At 47.3% G+C, this 21,895-nt stretch overlaps 1 protein-coding gene across 1 annotated transcript in view; it reads left to right on the forward strand.

Moving 5' to 3' along the window:
* The first annotated feature begins 798 nt into the window (after nt 1–798).
* Nucleotides 799–21,895, forward strand: part of HOMER2 (homer scaffold protein 2) — a 54,364-nt gene continuing 33,267 nt past the window's right edge. Inside the window, exon 1 of the mRNA XM_067003895.1 lies at nt 799–993. Within this exon, the coding sequence (XP_066859996.1) occupies nt 899–993 (95 nt within the window). The 5' untranslated portion in view covers nt 799–898. The remainder of the gene's footprint in view (nt 994–21,895) is intronic.

Genomic DNA, 21,895 nt, shown 5'->3' on the forward strand with positions numbered 1-21,895 from the left:
TGAAAGTAATCCCTCTTGATGGCAAGGTATTAATTATATCTTTGTGTGGGAGAAGTTAAAATCCTCCCTGATGTGTGGATGGGGTGCCTTGTCCCCAGCAGCGGTGTCTGCGTGGTGAGGACCGGCACGAGCAGGGCCGTGGCTTTTGTATGATTTTGTATGATTCGTGTCCTGTGACAGTGCCACGGCAGTGTCACCCCGGCGGTGGGGCAGCCAGGACACGGCTCTCCCACGGTGATGCCATTTTGCCCTCGGTGGGAAGGAACCGTCCCAATTTATCGTCATAAAAATCACACGGGGCGGCGGGGCAGGAAAGGGGGGGAGTGGGATTTTTTCTTCGCTTCCCTGGCGAAAGGGATGAAAAGAGCTCAAAGGTGCCCCCCCCCACCCCCAGCTGCGTGTCCCCCCATTCCCACCCCCAGCAGCTGCGGCTCCCGGCAGCCGGACAGCGCAGCCGGTGCTCGGGTCCCCCCCCCCCCGGCACTTCCCCCAAACTTTTCTCACCACCCCGGCCCCCCCCGGCCGGTCACCCCCACCCCAAACCCACCCCACCCCCGTCCCCTTATCCACGGGGGTGGGCACCGAGAAGCCCTCGGGGGTTCCCCCCGCTTCATGCGCTCCCCCCGCCGCCGCCTGCCCATGCCCGGGGCCGGGGAGCTGGAGGGGTCCCGGGGCCGGGAGAGAGGGGGGTGTCCCGGGGGGCAGCAGCGAGGGGGCGGCGGGAGGTTGCTCGGTGCCGCCGCCGCCCGGGAGGGAGGTTATGTAAGGGGGGAGGGAGGCGGCGGCAGGAGGAGGAGGAGGAGGAGGAGGAGCGGGAGGAGCAGGACGCCTCGCCGCCGCCTGCCGCCGCCGTGCAGCCGCAGCCAGCCGGGAGCGGGATCGGGAGCGGGGCGGCCGCATGTGCGAAGTGGGGACGCGGCCGCCGCCGGCCGCCGAGCGCGGGGAGCCGCCCGGGGGTGCCGCCGCCCCGGCCGAGAGGTGCCGAGACATGGGGTGAGTCCGCCGGGCCCCCAGCGCCCCCCGCGTCCCGCCCCCCTCCCCCCGGCTCCACGCGGGGGTGCTCGCCCCCCGCCCCGGCCCCTCCGCAGGTGCGCCCCGGCCGCTGCCGAGCCGGGAGGCGGCGGTTCGTTAAGGCAATTAATTCATTAAGCACTTAACCGCCCGGCCGGGGGGCGCCCACCCGAGCCGCGCCGGCGGGGGTGGGAGCGCAGCGGAGGGGAAAAATTTAAAAAAAATAAAATGAAAATAAAAAAAATACAACCTCAGCTCGGGCACGCTGCTGGTGGCCACATGCGGAGCTGGGGGGTCCCGGGCAGAGCCGGGGGGGGCCCGGCGGGGGCAGCGCTGCCGGCCCCGGGGGGCTCCGCGGGCGCGCTGGGGTCGTGCTGGGCTCTGCCGGGGCTCCCCGCCGGGGGGGGGCCGCCGCCAACTTGCCCGGACCGCGGGAGCCGCGCGGCGGTGTGGGCAGAGAGCTGCCCCGCACACGCACCCCTCCTTTCTTCCTCCCGGAGAATCGAGCCTGAGCTTTCCGAAAATCAGCCGTGCCTTGTTCCCAGCCTCCAAGTTTAATAGGGGGCAAAAGCCGCTCGCTGGCGTTAGAGCAGTCCGTGAACTGAACGGTGGGAAGGGGGGGTTAACGTGGTGCTCTCGGCTGGACCTGCATGCGGGTTAGAGACCCATCCTCTCGACCAGAATGTCTTGGGGGATTCCAAACCCACACGTTTAATTTGCTTTATTTTTATCCTATTGCTGTCCCTCACACCTTTTCCTTGCCTCTCCTCACCCCCGTGTGGCAAGGAACCGTTCTCCGCTTTCTGGGCATCCTCATGCTGCTCCCAGCTGTGCAGCCTCCCACTCGAGATGCGTTGATTATTGTCAAAGTGCTACCATTTGAGACGGTGTGGATAAATAATGAATTAAAATGCCACGCATGTGCCTGAATCGGATACCCAGCAGCACTGAATAGGAGTGCAGGGGCAGAGGGGAGAAATAAGATCCGAAGAGTGTCTCCCGATGTTTCACTTCAGGATTACGAGGGGCTTTTCTTCATTATGTAAAGTTCCAGTGGAAATAGCAGAGGTAGCGTTACAGCTTGGGGTTGTGGAAGGAAACACCAACGCCTGGCTGGAGCAGCGTGGCCCCGCTGAGCCCAGGCTGGACAGAAACATCCAGCCCAAGGGAACTCACCCCCATTCTTTTTACCCGGGTGTCTCTAAAAACAAATAGTTTTGTCGTTGTTGTTTGATCCGGCTCTGTGCTGGTGGATGAGTGCAGCTGTGAAGTTTTGCTGTGGCGTGGAGGGAGCCACGGGGCAGGTGGCAGCAATGCCCTGGCCCTTGGCTCAGCACAGTGCTGCTCTGCCCGCGGAGCTTCCCTGGGGCCCGGGGGTCTGGAGTGCCCCGGGTGTGCTTGTGGCTGCACCCCTGTCTGTGCTGCCCTGCTCCACGGTCCGGTTCGATACCCCGATGTAACGTGTTTGACTTCGATTGAGTCGTTTCAGCCTGACACCAGTGCTGGGGAGGAAGATCAAGCTCCTGACACCATTCATTCCCGGGGTTTCAGCGTGGGTTGTACACACTCGTACGCTCTGTATGGAGTGCAGGCGAGGTGTTTGCTGGATATACATTTTGTAAGTGTCTTCCGTCGTTATCTCACCATCCACCTTTCCGATATAGAGAACTTCAGAGTCTGCCCATGCAGGTTACTGCAGCAGGGGCTCAGCACACCTGACGCAGGAGCCACCCCTTGTGTCCTCCCTGCTCCACCTCCGCTGGCAAATCCTTTACCTGGGTGTGCTTCAGCCTTGCCTTCTGTGAAATGGGCACCTTTGTACTCGCCTGTCCCCGTGACGCACTCTGCGATGGGAGCACGGTGCCCAGCCTTTTGTATCTGAAGGAACAGGTTTTGTCCCAGGAATTCCAGCAGGATTTGCTTCCTGGGCACGCTCTGGTGTCATATAGGCAGGTTCTCAAAGAAATTGCGACAATAACTTGACTCTTAGCACTTAAACGATTTTTTTTTTGGGGGGGTGACCATTGCTAATGATTCATTTAAATGCTGCCTATGGATTTGGCAGTGACTGATGGTGCTATGAAACCTGATATAGCTACTTGAGCTCAGCAAAGCTATTTAAATTGCTTATTAGCTGTGAGCTGAGCTATTTAAACTGTTGGTTTAGTTCAACTTAGGCAGCAAGGTAGTGTCAAGTTTTACAAAAGTCATTTACATGTTTGAAAAAATTAATGCATGTAATTCAGGGGATGTGAAAACAGTATTTTATTTTTTTTTAAGGTGTTTAGGCAAAAAAGTCTGCCTCAGTGCTCATTAAAGTCAATGTGAAGGTTCCTGCTGACCAAAAGCCATTGTCTTTGGGTCAAGCCATTGTTTGAGCTCTCACTGTACTAATGTTTACTTTGTAGAAAAAAACTTTTTCTAAATCACCGCTTTCTTCTACCCAACATATCTGGCAACTGTCCTTACCTCAACAGTACCAGGGATTAAACTTTAGCTATTTAAATAACCACAATGTAACAACAAATTTCCCATTGCAGAGGCTTTATTTTGTCTGAAAATAGCTTGAATTGTGTCTTGGTGTTGCAAACAAAGTGCAAACAAACCCAAGAAAATGGCAAGCTTGTCTAGGGCTCCGATTTCCGTGAGCTGTGCATACTAATCTAATAGCCAGCATCTGATTCAATTGACCTCAATTTAAGCAGTATAAGCTAACTTTCTAGTTAGAAAGATGCCTCAGACTTAGTTATTAGATGATTTTAAGGAGGTATTGGCTAGTTGCTTCCTCTGTGCTTACATTCTTTTACTATTTTCGTTTCTTTAGTGTCTTTGTATTTCCTTATCTGTCAGTGACAAAATATTTCTTGTTATGAGGCATGTGACAAGTACCCAGTTTGGATTAGATGTGGAAATCACTGCTGCTGAAGCTGTTATTTATATTATCTGTTGGATTAAAATTCCACTAATTTAAATATTCTCTAGCAATAAATTTGAGTTTCAAATCAGTTTTTATAAATCACATCAAATGAAAATCAGGCCTCCGACTGTTAGAAATTACTGCAGAAAGCTGCGTACCGATGTAAAAGCCGTATGAATGTGTATGTATATGTGCCTGCTATATAGGTTAATGATGAATTAGCACACATTTCTTGTGGCTGGTGAGAGCTGCTTCTCTGTGCTGCTTCTACAGGGGCTAACGTGGTGCGCTAGCCCTGGCTGGCTGGCAGCCCCCCAATCCAGCAGGTGCCTCTGCCTGCCCCAGGTGGGCTGCGGGCCCCCACCTCCCCCAGGAAGGTGCAGAAGGTGAGTTTCCAAGCCTGGCTCCAGCGATGAAGTAACCTCGTCTTAAGGAGACTTCTGGACCCATGAGCAAAACTCTGCCCCTCCTGTAGTGTTTATCATGAAAAGGTACGGTTGGGAGCCTATATTTCTGAGAGCAGTCATATGTAATGCTTTTATTATGCAGTGACATTTAAGAGCACCAGGGAAGACTGCCTTGCACTTTTCCCTTCTGCTGTTAGCAGCAGCAGTGTCCATCGGCCAACGGATGGCTGCAGCCATCCGGGGAACAAAGACAGAAGGGAGGACGAGGAAAGAAAAAGGTGACAGAGGCAAAAGATGCAATGAAATTAGTGTTATGGGAAGGCATTAATTTTGGACGCTGTTCAAGCTGGCCTTTCCCGGTACCAGCAGTACTTTAGATACCATGGTGATAAGCTTCGCCTGAGACGCTCCATAGCGGGGAATGGCGTGTTGCAGAGGAAACTCACCTTGGCCTTCATCCAGCTCCCGCTGGGATCCACGGGAGTCTCGCGCTGCCTCCCTCCCAAGTTTGGCCGAGCCATCTGTCCCCAGGGAAGGGGGGAACAGGGCTGGATGTGCCTGAGCAGCCACAGCACTGCGCTCCCAAAGCAACAGCACCTGGCTGCGACCGCAAAGCTGGTGTCCCTCAGACAGGGCTGGGGCAAGGCAGGCAGCCCAGTTGGCACTGTGGGACTATTTTAGGGGGTTTTATGGTCTGCAGCTTCAGTTGAGATCCTAGCATAGCTCAGGGGGGTAGATTACACCAGGCAGCATCCAACTGGTGATCGTGTTGGTGTTCAAGGAAAGAGACTGGGACCCGACAGACGCTAAGGCTGTCAATCGTGGGATTTTCGAGGCAGCTTCCTGGGGATGCTTGGTTCTTCACAGCGTCCGTTCCTTATGTAGCTATTCCCATTTTTTTGCAGAGTGGGTATAAACGGCTGCTGTTCTGATTCAGGGAATTCAGCATCTCTGTGTGCAGATCGAGGAGGTGTTTGTACAAAATCCAGTGGAAAAGTCAGGTCCAGAGAGCTTTAAGTTCTGAAGCTTTGAGTTCACTGAAATGGATGGGAGAACTCAGTTGACCTCAATGGTGTTTATAAAACCTGTTCTCTGTAGCTCCTTTAACAAGTTTAACACAATTTTAATATGGTTGGAGGGGCAGGGAGCTTGGAGACCTGGGGTGGAGGCAATGTGGATAGACTGTGATAAGGATTTATGTGTGCTCAGAGCTGGTGTGGTGTGTTCAGGTGAGAGCAAACCTCTCATGCTGGAGCTTTTCACCCAGGTTTGCCATCAGGCGAGAGCCCTTGTCCCTTTATGCACAATTATCTGAGGAGTTTGTAACACTGCAGATAAATGCACATAACTGAATTAGGACAAAAATCCCATGGGTGAGTAAGAGCTGAGGAAAATGAGAAATTGGGAGAAATTGCAAAACAAGCTAGTAGAGGAGCAGGAAGAAATGATGAATGAATGACTGCCATGAGAGATAGACAGTGGGTTTAGAGATAACTTCAACAAGCTCCAATAGGAAAAATCCACCAGTACCACAACTGGTTCAAGTGCCCTGGTGCAAATTTCACCAAAATTTGCTCAGGTAGTCAATGTTGAAGAAAAGGTGAACAAAAAGAAAACCTAATGCAGAGAGAGCGATCGTAGTCGTTTCTCTCAGCTACTAGCCTAATTAATTACTGCTGTTAATTTGTTTGTCACTTGAGAAGAAGCTTATAAATAAAATATCCTCCCCAAAGTTGGGATGTCCCTCAAGCCCCTCTTTCTATTTGAATAGAGGATGGTGAATAGGTCTCCTGGTAACAAAAGCATCATTTGAAATGTTAAAAAGTTATTTGATGTTCAGTTCCTTTAAACTGAAAGTTGTTCTAACTGGTTCAAGGTCTGACAAATTGTCTTAAATTGTTTGAGCACATTCCCAGCATGACTGAAAGGGGCAGAGAGGAGCAATGAGTTTGCTGAGAACCCAAGAGCAAGGGCATCAGCCTGGTTTGGCAGCGTGACTTTCTGCATTGCTTTTTATTCATTCTTTTGGCTGTATTAATGCAGTGCCTACAATAAATAGCCTCACCCCTGAAACTATATTTAAGGAAGCATAAGCATTTTGAATCAGCCGTTGGTTTTCCTGTTGACTTTTTGATAGGGAGTTTGCTGAGTGGGAAGGTCTTTGGTTCTGAAGCTTGCTCTGTGGTCAGATCCCTGCCTGCTTTCACCTTGAATGCCGTCCATCACCTTTGTGCACTGCAAATACAGCACGCGGCTTATTTATACTGTGCTTTGGTGGTGGCTCTTTAGGATGTAAATGTGCTTAGGGAACGTATTTCAGCAAAGTTTCTCCCAATAATTCAGCTCTGTGCTGTAAATAGCTGACAATCCTGTTATTAAATCTCAGAATGTGGCAAGGCAAGGGCACTGCCTTCAAACAAAGACAGGAAGCATTTAAGCTTGAGCATTAAAGAAGCACTTTTAATGGCAAGAGCAATTAGGTAGGGAATAGGCCATTAACATCAGGGGAGGTTACTGCTGCGCCACAACCACACATTACCCGGTGCAGGTTAGGGACGGCGTGAGGAGGGCTTGTGTAACAGCTACTCATGCAAAATGTACAAGATGAGATTGGATGATGCAGTTGATCTTTGATTATATTTTTGATGACGCATCCTAGCTGCTCTCTGACTGCTGGTAGGAGAAAGATTTGCCCAATGCTGCTGGCTTGGATGCTCTGTGCTTAGCTCATGCGTGACACGAGTGGCTGGCTGCTCGCTCCTACTGACGTAGCAGCTGTTAGGGGCTATCGGGCCCTCTTGCATCACTGGCAAATGCTTCGTAATGGTAATTCTGCCACTGGGGTCAGGATTAAAATGAAGGAAATACTTTAAATAATTGATGCTCTGGACATTTTAGGATTTGTTTTAAAAAAAAAATGGTGTTGCTGGATGACATCACTAAGCGGGACAGCCTGCTTAATGACTCATATGGGAGCAGTAGGCTCTGCTGTGTAGGTGTTGTAGGATTTGTGGGCTTCATGGTGAAGGCTGGCAAGGCTAGGAGCTTTAGCTGCAAAACAACTGTGGCTTTATCATGGAGAAGAGAGCAGATTTGACACAGGGGAAAGAGGGCCTGGCAGTGGAGGTGTGAGCAGAAGTGGCTGCTGGTTACTGTGCAAAGCCTGTTCCCTTCTGTGGCAACTCATCCTCCTTTCCTGCCTCCCCCACACGCCAGTCTGATGTTATTTATTTGATGCAGCTTATCAAAATGCAAGATTGTAAGAATTTCTGAAGTGACAAACTGTTTTATTTCCGTCTGGAATTCTCACCGCAGCCTACAGGATTTAGAAACTCGAACCCTGCTGCAATTCAGAAAGAAATTTTCTGTAGAAGTTGCACTCCTCTGCCTACACATCGGGGGGCCTGAGAGAGCCCTCTGGAGCTGCTAGATGTTGCTTCCCATTAGGATTGCATTATAATAATAATAGGAGTCCTGCCACTGCGTTCTTATCAGACCAGGTTTAGTACATCAATGCAGCAAGACAGCAAAGGCCTCTCTGGAATACATTCAAGAATATGTAGCCAGATTGTACAATATTTTTTCCCTAAAGCTACTTCTAGTTGCGCTGAGGATCCTTCCTTGTGGACTGTGAAATGGTGTGTATAAGTGCCTACTGTGTAAATATTTGTTGTTTGCCTCTATTTCACACTTAGCAGTAGATCCTCAACAGATATGGAACACTGTATTTGGGGGAAAAAATATGAAATTTAAGTCTTGCAAGACTCAGAAACATTAATTTCATCATGTGGAGGTCTGAGCATCTTAATTTCAGTATTCATTACTGCTTGTTCCTGCCTTGGAAGAGGGACAGATAGTGTAGCCAGAGCTGGGAGTATTCAGCAAGGCTTTTCCTTCTGGAAACGTGGTGCTTCAACCAAGATGCACACTCTCTCCTTCGTATTAATTGCATTGCAGTGACTGAGTCAAGTTCTTTGCTTCTGGTGAGTTGCTCTATAGTCTGCAACAGCAATGCTTTATTGTTGCCTGTTTTATTGGGATTTTGTATTCAGGCTTCCCACTATAAATCTGTTGCGCACATCTAAAATGTCTCCCTGCAGTTGTTTAAGTGGGAACATGTGATCTGTTTTGTGATATTGAAAACTGTCAATGAGAGCATTTGAAAAAAAGAAAATAATAATAAGGGGGGGAGAGATGCTCTGAGCTGAGCCGTGCAACATCTCACCCACCAGAGCCCAGGGCTGCGCAGGGGCCGCTGTGCTGCGTGCAGGGTGCGCAGGGAAACGCAGGAGTGGGACACCCGATTACTGTCCCTATCGGTGATGGTGATGCCCAAAGATGAGGCAGGAACCCTGTTCTGGTAGGTAGCTCAGGCACTAGTGCAAAGCTTGCTGGTGCTACAGCTTAGGGACCTCGTGTTAGTTATACATTGATTTACATCTGCCTGCTCTCTATGTCCCCCTGCCTTGGTGTTGTCCCCTGTCTAACCGGGATGTACCTACATACTGCACCTCCAGGAGAGGGGTAAAGAGGTGCCCCCACCATACACCTTCCCCTTACGCCAAACCCCTGGCACCAGAAAGCCCGAACACTCCTAGACCTGCCAGGAAGCTTCTGCATAGAAGAGGCAGCCCCAAGGAGCTCACAGGGGAGATCAACAGCTGCCCTTGGGTATACAGGAGATAAAGGCATCTTTGGACGCTATTTATGTACACGTATAATCCAATGATTGTCATACTAATCCCCTCTTCCAGCTGGAAGAGGGAGAAATTTGTTCTTTCGTGGGACAATAAAGGAGATTTAGCTGCCTTAAATGTTATGGCACAGAGGTGAACAAGAGCTCTCCCTTCATGATTATTTTATCTTGCGTGCTTGACAGCTGTCTGTCACTTGTGTATAGTCCATTACAGGAGACAGCCCTGTTTCTGTTGTGCTTTTATAGAGGTGGTCTTCATAAGCTTGTATTTAAGGGATCTTCTGAGAACGCTAATACTTAAAAAGACTCTAATTTGGTTTATGGTCTTTTTCAAGACAGACAGAAATTGGCTTGGCTGAGAACAGGGACTTGACACTTCATTACACCCACCCAAATTCAGGGCAATTCAGTTAAAAGCTTCAATCTCTTATCTCAGGCACAAGGAACCACAACAGCTGTGGGCAAGGGTCACGCTGCACGCTCCAGGACGGGAGCTGCTGGTTCGGGGAAGTGGCCTGGGGGTGGGCGGCGAGACTGGCCTCCTGCGCACATGCGAAGTCTGCGTGGGTCTGTGCGTCCTCCGTCAGCCTTCTCTCGGTGCCTCTTCCACCTTCCTCTGTGCTTCAGAGCAGGCAAATGGGCTTTTGTGCATAATGTAAAACCCTTTCTCTTTTGAGAGATCCGAAGGACAAATAACATCTTTAAAGTTTCCGCACAGCCCCCTTCACGTTGCGATGCTCAGAGACGTTCCCCAGATGCAGACAGTTCTGAGCAGCTGGTTTTTGAGGCCTTCAGAACTGCACATCACGGAAGATGCATCAGCTCTCAAGGACTTCATTAGCAGTACCCAGCCCGATGCTCCCACCAGGCTCTCTCACCCCGCTTCTCCTCCCCAGGCTTCTCTGCAATGCCCGTGGTTTTGCAGAGGGTTTTGCAGCCCTCTTTGGCTGCACTGAGCCCCTCGTGATGCCCGGGGTAACCACCTCTCCCATGGCTGTGGTCACCTCCTTTTTTCCCTGTATGGAGAAGGTCTGCTCTGAATTTTTGGTCTCCAAGCAGTAACCCTGCGTGTGCGTTGTTTAGATCTGCTTGCAAGAACTTCTCTCCATTGACTTAGAAATTAGCATTTCAAATTCTGTGGGGGAGGAATTGCCAAAGTTCTTATATTTTAAGCTTCAAATTAGAGTATTAGAGTTTGGAACGGAATCAAAATATCTAATCCACTTTGCATTCCCTGTTTGATCTTTCCTTTCTGCCTTATGAATTGGCACCATTGTCCTTAGGAGGTACAGCAAGATAGTGCTACTCTGGGAGGCTTCTCCCACGAAATACAAAAGCAGCGTTGCACTGATTTACAGTGCCCTTTCAAATAACTGTTAGATTAGCATAGATGACACGGGGTTGTACTGGAAAGAGTTTATGCTCGTCAGCTCCATTATTGAATGTCCTCTGAATTATTGGCCGGAGGAGAGAACAGGCTCACGGCGGCTGGGCACAGCTTGGACGGCTCAGTGTTGCCTCGTATTCCTTAAAAGAATGACTGATTTATGGGAGTTAAGCAGGCTGGTCCACGCTTTGCACCCCAGATCTAAGTTTCTTGTCCTCCCTTCCATCTCTGTCTCCATCTCCGTCTGTCCTTGCTCCATGGTGCTGCTGCATCTGGCTCCCTGTGGGGCACAGCCCAGCCTAGTGGGGCAGCAGCGTTTTGCTGGGGGGGCCACGTGGAAATAAAGGCAGCCAATTGTTTGTCTAGGGAGAAATGAGCAATTGAAATTTTTTTTTTGGCTGCTGCTTAAGGGTAGTAAAGCTTCCCAAAAGAAAACAGTGTTTAGAGATCTGTAATAGAGGCCTGATGAGACAAATCGATCGAATTCCTGGGGTGCTAAAGTGTGAACGTGCAAAAAGCCTAGTAAGAATTTCTCACCAATTGGCACCTTATCTGCAGCGGCTGCGTGAGCAGTTGATCCATGCTGCATGCTAACACCAGGCACTAATTTTAGACCACAGGGTCTATGAAGAGCACAGTTCCCAGCTCTTTACTTGCTATAATTTACTTAAGGCAACCGGGAAGCTGGTGCATGCACTTTATCTATTCCAGCAAGGGAGGCATCTGCCTCCGCTAGCAAGAAGTCTCATACCAGGAGAGCACACTTGAAACAAATTGCTGTGTAATACAAGAGATGATTTTTAATCCTATTTTAAAACAAATGTTCAGAGTTCAATTCTGAAAATGAAGAAAAAATAAATAAATCATTGGAATTGTGTAATATGGCTTATTATTCTGGCATAAAAAGCCCATCTAGAATTTATTGAGCTGATTTTGCTCACATTTGTTCAGTATAAATAAGCAGTAACTTAAAACAGAGAGGATCAGCTCTCCTGCGTGCACTCTCCTGTGGTTTTGAAGGGTGAATTCGCCACCACTTAAATCCTATAAAAGTTCAAAGCTCTACAGCAGAAGTATTAATAAAGGACATGGCCGTAAGCAGGTTGTGTCATCGGGGATGCGTGTCGGCCTGACGTATCATCCATGGAGTGCTTTGTTTGCCTTTGGTAAATGTGATGAGCTCCAGGCTTTGTGCTGAAGTGGCACTGGCGAACTTAGCCATGGTTTATCTGCCTGGCACTGAGCGGGATGAGCCTCTGCTTGCGATCCGGCCAGTCGGGGTGGTTTCACAGTGTTGCTGGAGCATGGTGCTGCCCTCTCCAAGCTGGTTCCTCTCTTGGGAGCAGGTATGAGACAGCTGAATGAATGCAGTGCATGTATGGTCTTCCTGCAGAGACCTTGCTTCTGTGTGTGGGGCTGTCCTCTGCGTCTGCATGGGCCAGGTGGCTGCCTTGAAAAATGTAAGGAAAAGAACTCCAGCGTGTTTTAGACCAGAGAGAGAAGGATTTGGAAAAGTAAGTACATGTACCAGTGCCGCCAACTCTCAGGGCAGCTGGAATATCAAGCAGCAGATAGTGGCAGCTACGCAAGGGCGATGCCGAACAGCTGCAGTGAGGCATGTTATCCTCTGGCTGTAGCAGCAGTGCTGTATCCGGCTGGGACCTGGTGCACCCGGGTGGTTTCATCAATAACAGCGTGATGCCCGCCGGCATCGAGCCTGTGCCGAGTGGGAACCCTGGGAGGGAGCCTGGCCCTGATCACCAGCCCTTCCAAGCCAGTTGTTTTTGTCCCAGTTCATGGAAAAAAAAAAAATCTCATTCCTTTACACATTTTGGTAAGTGTTAATATGCTTTTGGTGCAGTGGAAATAATTGCCATATGGCTGCAAGATTTGCCATCTGTCCAGAGAGGCTGAAATGCAATTAGTCCATGTAGTCCATTTATCAATCCATAAGTGACAATATTCACAGTCCTGGCAACTTTGGTTGCTGACAGAATCAACGCTTGTATAGGCCTACCTGTCTGCCCTTATTACAATCAATACATAAATGAGATGGAAAAAACCACATCATTCAGCCATGCCCTTCACCCCTGACAGAAAGGTAAAGAAGTCTGCACTGATGTAAATGAAAAATGGTATGCCTTAATTTCTGGAAGTACTGATTTGATTTTTATGTCCAGTAGGCCTTAATTTTAATAAGACAAAGCCAGGTTTTCTTGCAGTCTTTCAGTCAAGAAATACCAAGAGGACAGAGTGTGTCAACAGGGGAAAAAATGGCTATTAAGTGCTTTCTTGTTGTATTAACTTAGCAAAAGCTAACTGTTAGCAACATGAGAAACATGATCATTAGCATGATACATGGCAGCGGGTTTTATTCTTCCAATGGTTCTTGTTCGCCCCCCAAAAAGTGAGAAGATGGTTTCTCAGCAGAGGGAATAAATTCTGCAGTCAGGTCAAGGCTTTCTTATTTCTAAACCACAAATGCTCTGGCACTGTGAGCGGTCCGACTTCTCACTCTCCTCGAAGCTCAGCCCTGGCAGTGGTATGGATTGGCTTGGCCACGCAGAATGGCTGGCCTCTTCGAACCTTGGGTTAATTTGTAATGGCCTATGCACATCCAAAAAAAAACCTTGAACAACTGATCTGGTTTACATATTATCCCGACACATCTTGGACTGTTAGTTTATAACAAGAACTTGTGCTGCACTTTGTTCTACGGATTGTCAGCGAGCCCACGCTAATTTCTGCGACTCTGCTGACATAAGAATGCCATTTTTCACATTTTTCACATCGTAACCTGTAGTAATGTAACCTGCATCACGCAATCACTGGAAGAATGCTGTTGATGGAATTAAATCCTCACATAGCCCACACCTCACATAGCCCATGAGGCCTGGGGCAGAGGCACCCAGAAATCCAAAGTGTTGAGGGCTTTGGAGCTAAGGGAGTGGGACTGTGGGGATCTCAAACAGGTGGCTGTTGGGTTCAGGAATTTCTGGGAGGATCTTCTCCCAGTGTTATCCACAACACCGTAGTGTGCTCCACTGCAGAGTTAGAAGGTTGTAGGGGGTTAGTTTTGTGGTTTTGCTGATGTATTTTTGAAGGGGGTGTCTTTGTTGTTGTTGTTTTGCTTTATAGATGCTGTTTCTCATGCGCAACTTGCTGGTTCTGGTTTTCAGATCTAGTACTTTTTCCTCTCTGACGCTCAGGAGATTTCCAGAGGATCTTCAGTATTGTTCTGTTTTTTTTATGCCAACAAAGCAGTGTACACTTCTGAGATCTGTACTGTAAATCTGGTGGCAACAGATAGCTTTGTATTGGTAAAGATTAGAATTATCAGTGAATAATATTAGTTTCTAAATGTTTGAATTCCCTTTGTATTTTTAACTTGAAGCAGATAAAATATGCCATTCGGTGATCTCTAAGGCGAATGCGCTAGCTTTAAGAAGTATGTTCCTCTGCTCTTTAGAGAGGTGCTGTTGCATGCCAGCAGCAGCCAAAACGTTATGATCATTGGCATTATACTATTGAAATTCCCCAAGAAAGGAAGCCTGCCTTTCCCCATGTAGTCCAATTTAACCTGCACCGAGTGGAGGATACTCTCATTGGCAGCACTCGCTCGTGTCCAGCACCTTTCCATTCCAGGCTGAGCGTGGTGGATGCACTCAGACCAGTCTTTTCCGCTTCTCACATGCAATCTTTGGTGTTCCTGACTGCATTTGGTGATTTTGTTTTTGTCTTCTGGATGGCTTAATCTGGGAGGAGGCTGTAACGACAGACCTGGTGGAGCAGGGCAGCGCTGTTGCCAGCCCGCTGCTGTTCCCAGCACGGGCAAGCTGAAACACGTACCCAAAGCCCTGTGTGGGCACGGGTTTGCATCTTCCTAATCCTTTATAGACCAAATTGCTTATTCTTTAATTGCCTTTAATTTTTACATGCTTCAGCTTCAATAAAGGTGTGAATCCCTGTATTAAACCACCCATGGCACCTTTTTCATGTCCTCCAACAAAGCACCTGGCCATGAGCGTCCTCTGCGCTTCCCTGGTGCTTTGGCAGCGGCTCCAGTCACAGCGTGTACCCGGCACAGGGCCTGCACCCGGCCCCGGACAAGCAAAGCCTTATCGTTTTCTGCTGGTGTTATGCTTGGTGGAATTCCTTATTTGCCCCTTCAGGCAGCAGGTCAGAGTTATCCAGCTTGTTCTTTAAACAGAACTGATAGGCTCCCCCGCCCCCTCCAAGTTTAAGTGGAAGAAAAGCCTCAAGGGAGAGCGTTTGAATAGGGGATGGGAAAGGATATCAATAATTACATGTGTGGATTAGTGCACGGAAGAGTTCTTCTCCAAGGATCTGCTTGGTGCTGTGGTGTGTAAGATAATGGGGAGTTTAATCACATTATTTTGCAATAGTGAGGCTTTGATTATGCTGCTGATTAAAATCACCTTTTTTGGATTGGTGCGCAGATAACCTCATCTGCCGTTTAAATTCTTGTGATGTGGGGAAGGAAAACGTCCTGAGCACGAAGATGCTGCCCTGCTGGTGGCAGTGGGTTTGCTTGCACAAAGACACGCATGGTCTTTCACTCCAATGTTGTGTTTGTAGGTACAAAATATTTTGATTGTATATCCTCTGATATTTAACCTCTATTTTTCAAATGGACACCAAAGAGCACACACAACCTCAAAATATCCCTGACCTTCTGAAACATAGAAGGCATCTTGTAAAGGATTAATAATAATAATAGAGAGTGAGGGATTTTCCTGCTGGCTTACAAATGCAAAATAAATCACTCTTCCTCCAGCGTTGTCTGCATTATTTTCTCCTCCTTGATAATTTCTCACCACAGTAACACGAGAGGGGTGCCAATCCATAGCGGCTGCGTAATGCAAGGCCGGGGGATGCTGGCTGTCGCTTTCGGGTGCTGCTCAAGGAACTTGGCGTAGGGCACGTCTGCAGCGAGCTGGCTTCATCCTCCTCAGCTGGAGCAGTTGTGGTGCACGCACGTGGCTCTGCGAGCCGTAAGGAACAGGCGGGTGTCTCCTGCCTGGGCGGGAGATGCTGGCATCGGGGTGAGGTGGGGAGCCAGTCTGCCTCCCCACTCCTACAAAACTGGCCTCTCCGCTCCAAGTTTTATACTTCCAGTTTGATCGAAGTCTCTCACTGAAATGCTACAAGGGGAGCGCTGTGCTATGGAGGAAGCTCTGCTAACAGCATTGATGCTGTTGGGGCTGAGGTGAGTCCCAAAGATGTAATTTTTAACCTATCCAGAGAAACGTGAAAGCTTCTGGGGGTCTGTTTATGTGCTGACACAGCCTTATTTGTCAACAAAGCTAGGAGGGTTTGGGTCTATCCTGGCAAAGGGGGTAAACAGAGTACTGTTATTTCCATTTTTTCCCAGTTTTATTAGCTTTGAATTTATCCCTGTGTACACAGGAGGCTGTGTAAACATTTCTAGGGGTGCAAATTTATGGAACCTCTTTCAGTGCCTTCTCAAGAAGGATCTGTGAAATAACCAGAGTAGCAGGACCAGTTTCACACATGCCCGAACTTGTTTTTTATTTTCAGAACAATCTTACCTATAGTGGAGTAGTTCAGGGTCTTTTCAGTTTCTATCCTCTGTGTGTGTTTATTCACGGACTGTCTTAAAAGGTGAATAACCATCTGGAGATAGCCCAAAAGTTAAGTGTGAACTTTTCCACTGCCCAAGCTAAGCCTTTTCGTTTATGTATTGACTTCACAAAGGCATAATGGTATTGTGAGAGCTCCCAGATGTTACAGCGACTTTCACACTGAGAGCTTTTGTCCTGAAGACTTATTCTTTTGGACTTACTCGGCTGTGAACCAAAAATGAGTTTAATTAACATCTGTACTTTTGACAGAAAATTCCTCTTTAGCTAGCTATTTTTTTTTCTTATTTTTTTTTGTCTAAGTAACTGGAACTATTATGTTTCCTACAAATGTAAGAAGCACTTTTGTTAATTACATTGTCTGTTGAAATAATAATGCCTGTAAATGAAGGGAGCTAAAAAGATGTCTTTTTTTTGCATGAATTTAATACACTTCTGCAGGTGCAAAGATATCAAATCTAGCATAAAGTGGGCACTAGAGAGTTATGTCTGTAGTCATTTGAATAAGTTGCACGACCTTGCCCTTGGTTAGCACTGCTGCAACTTTGTCATCGCAGTCATGGTGAGAGAGAGAGAGAGAGAGGTCTGCCTACAGACCAGGGATTTCAGCAACTGCAGGATTGAAAAGAAGGACTTTGGGTAAATTTATATATTTTTAAATATTTTTTTCTCATTCTTTCCTTTTTGGGGGAGCAGTGTAATTTCTGTCCTAATAGTCTTGTTTTTCCAAGAATTGCTCTGTCTGCACTGTAAGTGACCGCAGTCCACCCTGCAGCTCGGCACTGCCAGAGGTGCAGGGCTTGGGTCCCATAGCACTGAAAAATGCACTTGTAGGGGTGCCTGCATTTTCTTACAGGCAGAAAACAGCAGAGCCAAAGCTGAGTGCAGCTGTCCCCTGCTAGCCCTGCCTGTCGCTCTGGGCCAGTTCTCCCATCCACTGTGCACAACAGATACTCCGATTTTCTCTCTGCCCTGACACTGCCTGGCCTGTTTTGCTCAGGGTTGCTGCTCCGTCCTTCCAAGTAATTTGTGCGATGGAAGTTGCTGTGATTGAAGGTGTGTTTGCATTTCAGGACCAACAGGAGCTGACCAGGTGCAGGAAAGTGTCCCACCAAGGAGCAGACCCAGTTTGCAGGGCAGTCATCCTGCCACCCCCAGCCTCTGAATTGTGCGGGAGCCGTTGTTAAAGCCACCGGCAGCGTCCCTCTGGTCTGCGAAGACTGTTGGTTTTTACAATAGTCGCTTTTGTTGAGTGGTGAATATTCAACTATTGATTTAGATTTTTCCACTCATGTAGTCAAAAACTTCCCAGGGTGAGAGATCTGCTACCAAACCACCCTCTGATGTTAGCAATAGCAAAGCTGCGGAGAGGAAATGAGGCGATTTAATTTTATTTCCAGGCTCGCTACTGGCTCTGTTATCCCGGGATGCCATCTCGCTCTTTATGGCTGCTTCCTCAGGTGTAAAATGGAGCCATTACCACCTGCTTGCTCCGTGCTACCAATTTTGCAGTCTTGCACGTTGGAGCAGGCTCTCTGCTCCTGATGGCTATGTGTGCTGGCAGCCAGCATCCGGACTTGTGTGTTGCATCTGATGAGATTTGACTGACCCGAATTGATTAGCACATGCCAATTTGGGAAGGTAGTGAGCTGCCTCGTTTCGTAATGCTGGTTTGCTGATATCGCATCTGTAAAACATCCATGCTTAGCTTTTGCCTCTGCCCAGCTTTTTGCTGCATTACCTGACGGTGACAATGCATGCCTGAAAATCCCAGCTGCTTTTGCACGGAGAGCATGGCAGCACCGGTTAGTTTTTGGACAGCTGAGTCTTGCAGAGGTGTGTAAACAGCTTTATTTAAAATAAAGCAAAAATACCCCCCCTCCACCTGCTATTACTATATTTAAGTGAAGGAAGAGGTGCCCTGCCCCATGTACCTTGCTCAGAAAGCTCGCAGGAGCTCACAGTGGGGACACCAGAGGGTCCCTGTCCCCTGCTGGCAGGGCGCTTCTGGTCACTGACCCCGTGGTGATGGACACTGAGTGTGTGGTATCTTGGGGCGTTGGGCTGCTCGTGACATGTAAGGAGGATGTACTCATGCTGACTTGAGCACGTGGGGCAAGGTTAGCGGTTCGAGCAAGGACAAAGTGAGCATCAGCACTAAGAAACTAATTCGTGTGGTTTTCCACTGCCTGGAAAGACTGCTTGGAGGACAGCCGGGCCCCTCTGTGTTTTGAACAAAGACAAATTCTGTGTGCCGATTACGTGTGACGATGTGACTGTAACTCCATGTACTTTTAGGGGCACTTGGAGGCTTCTGAGGCCATGGGGGAGCGAGTGGAGAGCTTTCTGCTCTCAGAGTGCAGGACGGATTGGTTCGGGTTTGTTTGGGACTGAAGGCACCGTGTTCATCAGGCTGCATTTAACAAATATATTTTTTGTATGATGATCAGTTGCAGTGATGAGGGGCGTGTTGCAATGTAGGATTTTATCTTTGTACCTACTTTTCTTCTTTCTTGAAAGACCCTCATTATCTATTGCTCGTTGTAGCAAATCACTGCAGATCTGTCAGGCGGTGTAAAGCTCGGCGTGTGCACAAAGGTGGCCCGTAGCGGGAAGCACCACGTTCCAAAAACTCTACTCTGCCGCATGGTCTGGAGGCACGTACATCCTCCACCCCATGTAAGCTATATGAAGATGTATTTAAAGGAGCTCGTCACACACTCGTAAAATTTGGCATGGTTATATGTTAACAGAAAGTGGCACTGTACCTCACTCAGCTGTGGATGAAGTTAGTTAGCTTTAGAGCCTTAGTTTTTGCTTTTATAATTCCTGTGAAAAGGTTAGTGACATATTCCTTAATTAATGGAGAATGATTGCTCATTATGTGAGGTTTGTCTCACATAACACAAGGATGGAAATTAAAAGTCAACTAAAATAGATAAAACCACGGCTTGAAAATTATTATCATATTTATAAAACATGCCAGCCACGTGTAATAATAAAGCTTATCAAAGTGCGTTCTCCGTCTTAATCTGCATTATTAAACAAAGAACCATTAACTATAATTTAGGTCTCCATTTGCTAGATTTCAAGCTGCTTTGCTCGAAACACTGGATATTACTGTCAAATAGATTTCTGAACAGATTTTTTCTAAAGAGAAATTTATTTAATCGATCATTAACAGATTTGAGATTTTAAACATTCATAAATTCTCTGTTTTTTGATTTACAACTCGCATTTTGGGTGCCTGGCAGAGCCAGTGCTTCTCACCTGCACTTTCACATCACGACCAGGTTACAGGGGCTCACACACCAGCTGACATTGCCAACATGTCAAGCTAGCATTGCAGCCATTTTTAGCATAAAACCCGATAAATCTTGGCTAAAGTGAAAAGGAAAGAAACTGTGGAAAACAAAGTCATTCCTTAGTCAGGGAAGTGCTTTCCTGAATGTCAAAGTTTGCAAGTAATGTAGTGAGGCATTGATGGAATAAAGCATCGGTCTGGAGGTCTCCAAGGCCATGGTTTAGTTTAGGAAACAAAAAAAAAAAAAAAAAGGCTAACAGCATTTCATTGGAAAATTGAAGTTTTACAGTTGCCTGTGTGTTCTCCACTGGCTTCTGGCATCGCTGACAGCGCAGTGCAAGGGGAAGCCTTTGTCGTTGTTGAATAATCATAAGGATTAGAAATATAGTCGGCTTTTGTCTTTAGCTTTTAATGACAGCAACAAATGACTGGATAGATGGCTATCTCAAGTCCTGAATGTTATTATCCATTAATTTACCCACTCAGATGCATGTATAAAGCCCTCACTGCCAGCAGTAGCTGCTACAAGACTCCTGAAGGAATGGAGATAGATAGTTATTCCCTTTGTTCTGCATTTGTTATCTCCAGATTTACTTTATATGGTTGCTGCTTCAGAGAGGCCAGGCATAATTTTAGCAGTATTTTCTGGTATTGTTAAGGTGAATTAACAGAAATGTGTATATAAAGTTGTTTGTGAGTTGGGCTTTCAAGAAGGAAAAGTCTGAAACTTTTGAAAGTTTAGGCTGTGATATATAGGTCATATTGCCATTAGCAAAAACAATTAATATTACAATCCACTACAAATACAGAGCTAAGTAGAAGGCTAAATAAATTCAGAATTATTCTTCACTCAGAGAATGTACGTATTTTTTAGACCAAAACAGTAAGTAGCTTGGGGGAAACCTCCCTTGCTTAACCCTGTGTAATGTGTGATGGAAGTATCTAAAACATATTACGGAGCCCTGGCCCTGCTTTTCTTCCAGCTACGGACTGCAGTGACAGTAGCATGGGAAACCAGAGGCAGATTCCCTGCGTTACTGGTAAGGAGGAGCTGAAGTAAATGATGCTCCTTCACAGCTGTGACATGACAGTCCCCTTGTAATTTAAATAGAAGTATTTTACGGTTTGGCACAGCTGTCTATCTAGAAGCATGCATGGCAGCCCCTGAAAAATGTAAAACCTTGCATATGTCTTGCAAGGAAAAAAAAATGCTTCGTTTTCTCCCTTCTGAGGCATTATGGGGCTTTGCAAGATCACACCAGCCTTCCTGAGCTAGCTCTGCAGTTAGGTTGCTTCATCTGTGTGATGTTTATGAATTGCTTCCCTCAATTTTACTTAAAGTGTAATGATCAAGATTGTGCATGGTGTTTTGTACAGTTCCCACATACAGAACCTCAGCTTGTTATATTCTAAAAAACGTAGAGGTGGATTTAAAAGGAGCTGAAGATTGTAGAAATTAATAAAAATATAGTTCCAAAATGATGGGACTGAGAATAACAGAAGAGAATTATTTACATGGATATGAAAGACTGACTTGTGAGAGAGAGATCATCTGGTCTTTCACATACCTATCTTCATTTGCTTTGTGCAAAATTCAGCATGGCAGCCTTCTCAGTTTGCATGAGGTAAATATTTGTGGGAGCTAATAATGGAGTCTATTGCAGTACAGTTGTTTTTGAATATTGTCAGAATTCTACTAATGATAAAATATTTTGTATGTGATAAGAAAATATCAAGTGGTACACTTTATATATACCATTATATACTGTAGCTTTTAAGAACAAAAAGCATAAAAATATATACCATATATATTATATGAACACGACGTCTTTATTTGCAGTTCACTTTTTCTAAACTTGGATTAAAGGTAATAACTTGAGGTGAATTTAGTTTTACGGCCTTTGAGTAAGTCTTAATTCCGATCTGGATGGCTTGGTGTGTATCACCAAGTTCTTGTTCTTTCAGTCCTGCATCCTCTCCGCTCCTACATGTGGTTTGCATTGCCACGTGTTCAGGGTGGAAACACTGCTCACAAAATGTTTTTGAGGAGCAGCGCTGGTTAGGGCTGGGGTGCCGGGGGCCTTACCTCAGCCCTGGCACGGCCCCTTGCACTGGCAGGGCCTTGGGCCTGTTTCTTCCCCCCCTCGCTCCCCAGGCAGATTAACTGCATTTGCATCTGATGAGCTTTTCAGGCACATCCACAAAATGGTGCAGTTCTCAGGACAGAGTTAGTACTTCAGGAATGGCACCCTGCCTTTGTTTTGGTAGCATCGGTGGTGCCTCCGCGGAGGGGTCCTGTCTCTAAGCAGGACCACAGCTCGCAGCGAGGAGCAGCAGGAGGAAAGCCGGCCATGTGGGGTTTGTGGTTCTTAGGAAAATGTGTGGATGGGGAAGGAAAGCGCACATGTGAGTGTCCTTTCCTAGAAATAAGTGTTTGGAGGAAAAGGTGGGTTACACAGCGTAACAAGAGGAGGAGAAATTGGCCTTGCGCTGCCTGGTCAGGTCTGGGCTTCCGGGACATTTCATCTTCCACAGACTCATGCATCCAT

Source organism: Anser cygnoides, chromosome 11 (assembly GCF_040182565.1).
Source record: "Anser cygnoides isolate HZ-2024a breed goose chromosome 11, Taihu_goose_T2T_genome, whole genome shotgun sequence".
NCBI lineage: Eukaryota > Metazoa > Chordata > Aves > Anseriformes > Anatidae > Anser > Anser cygnoides.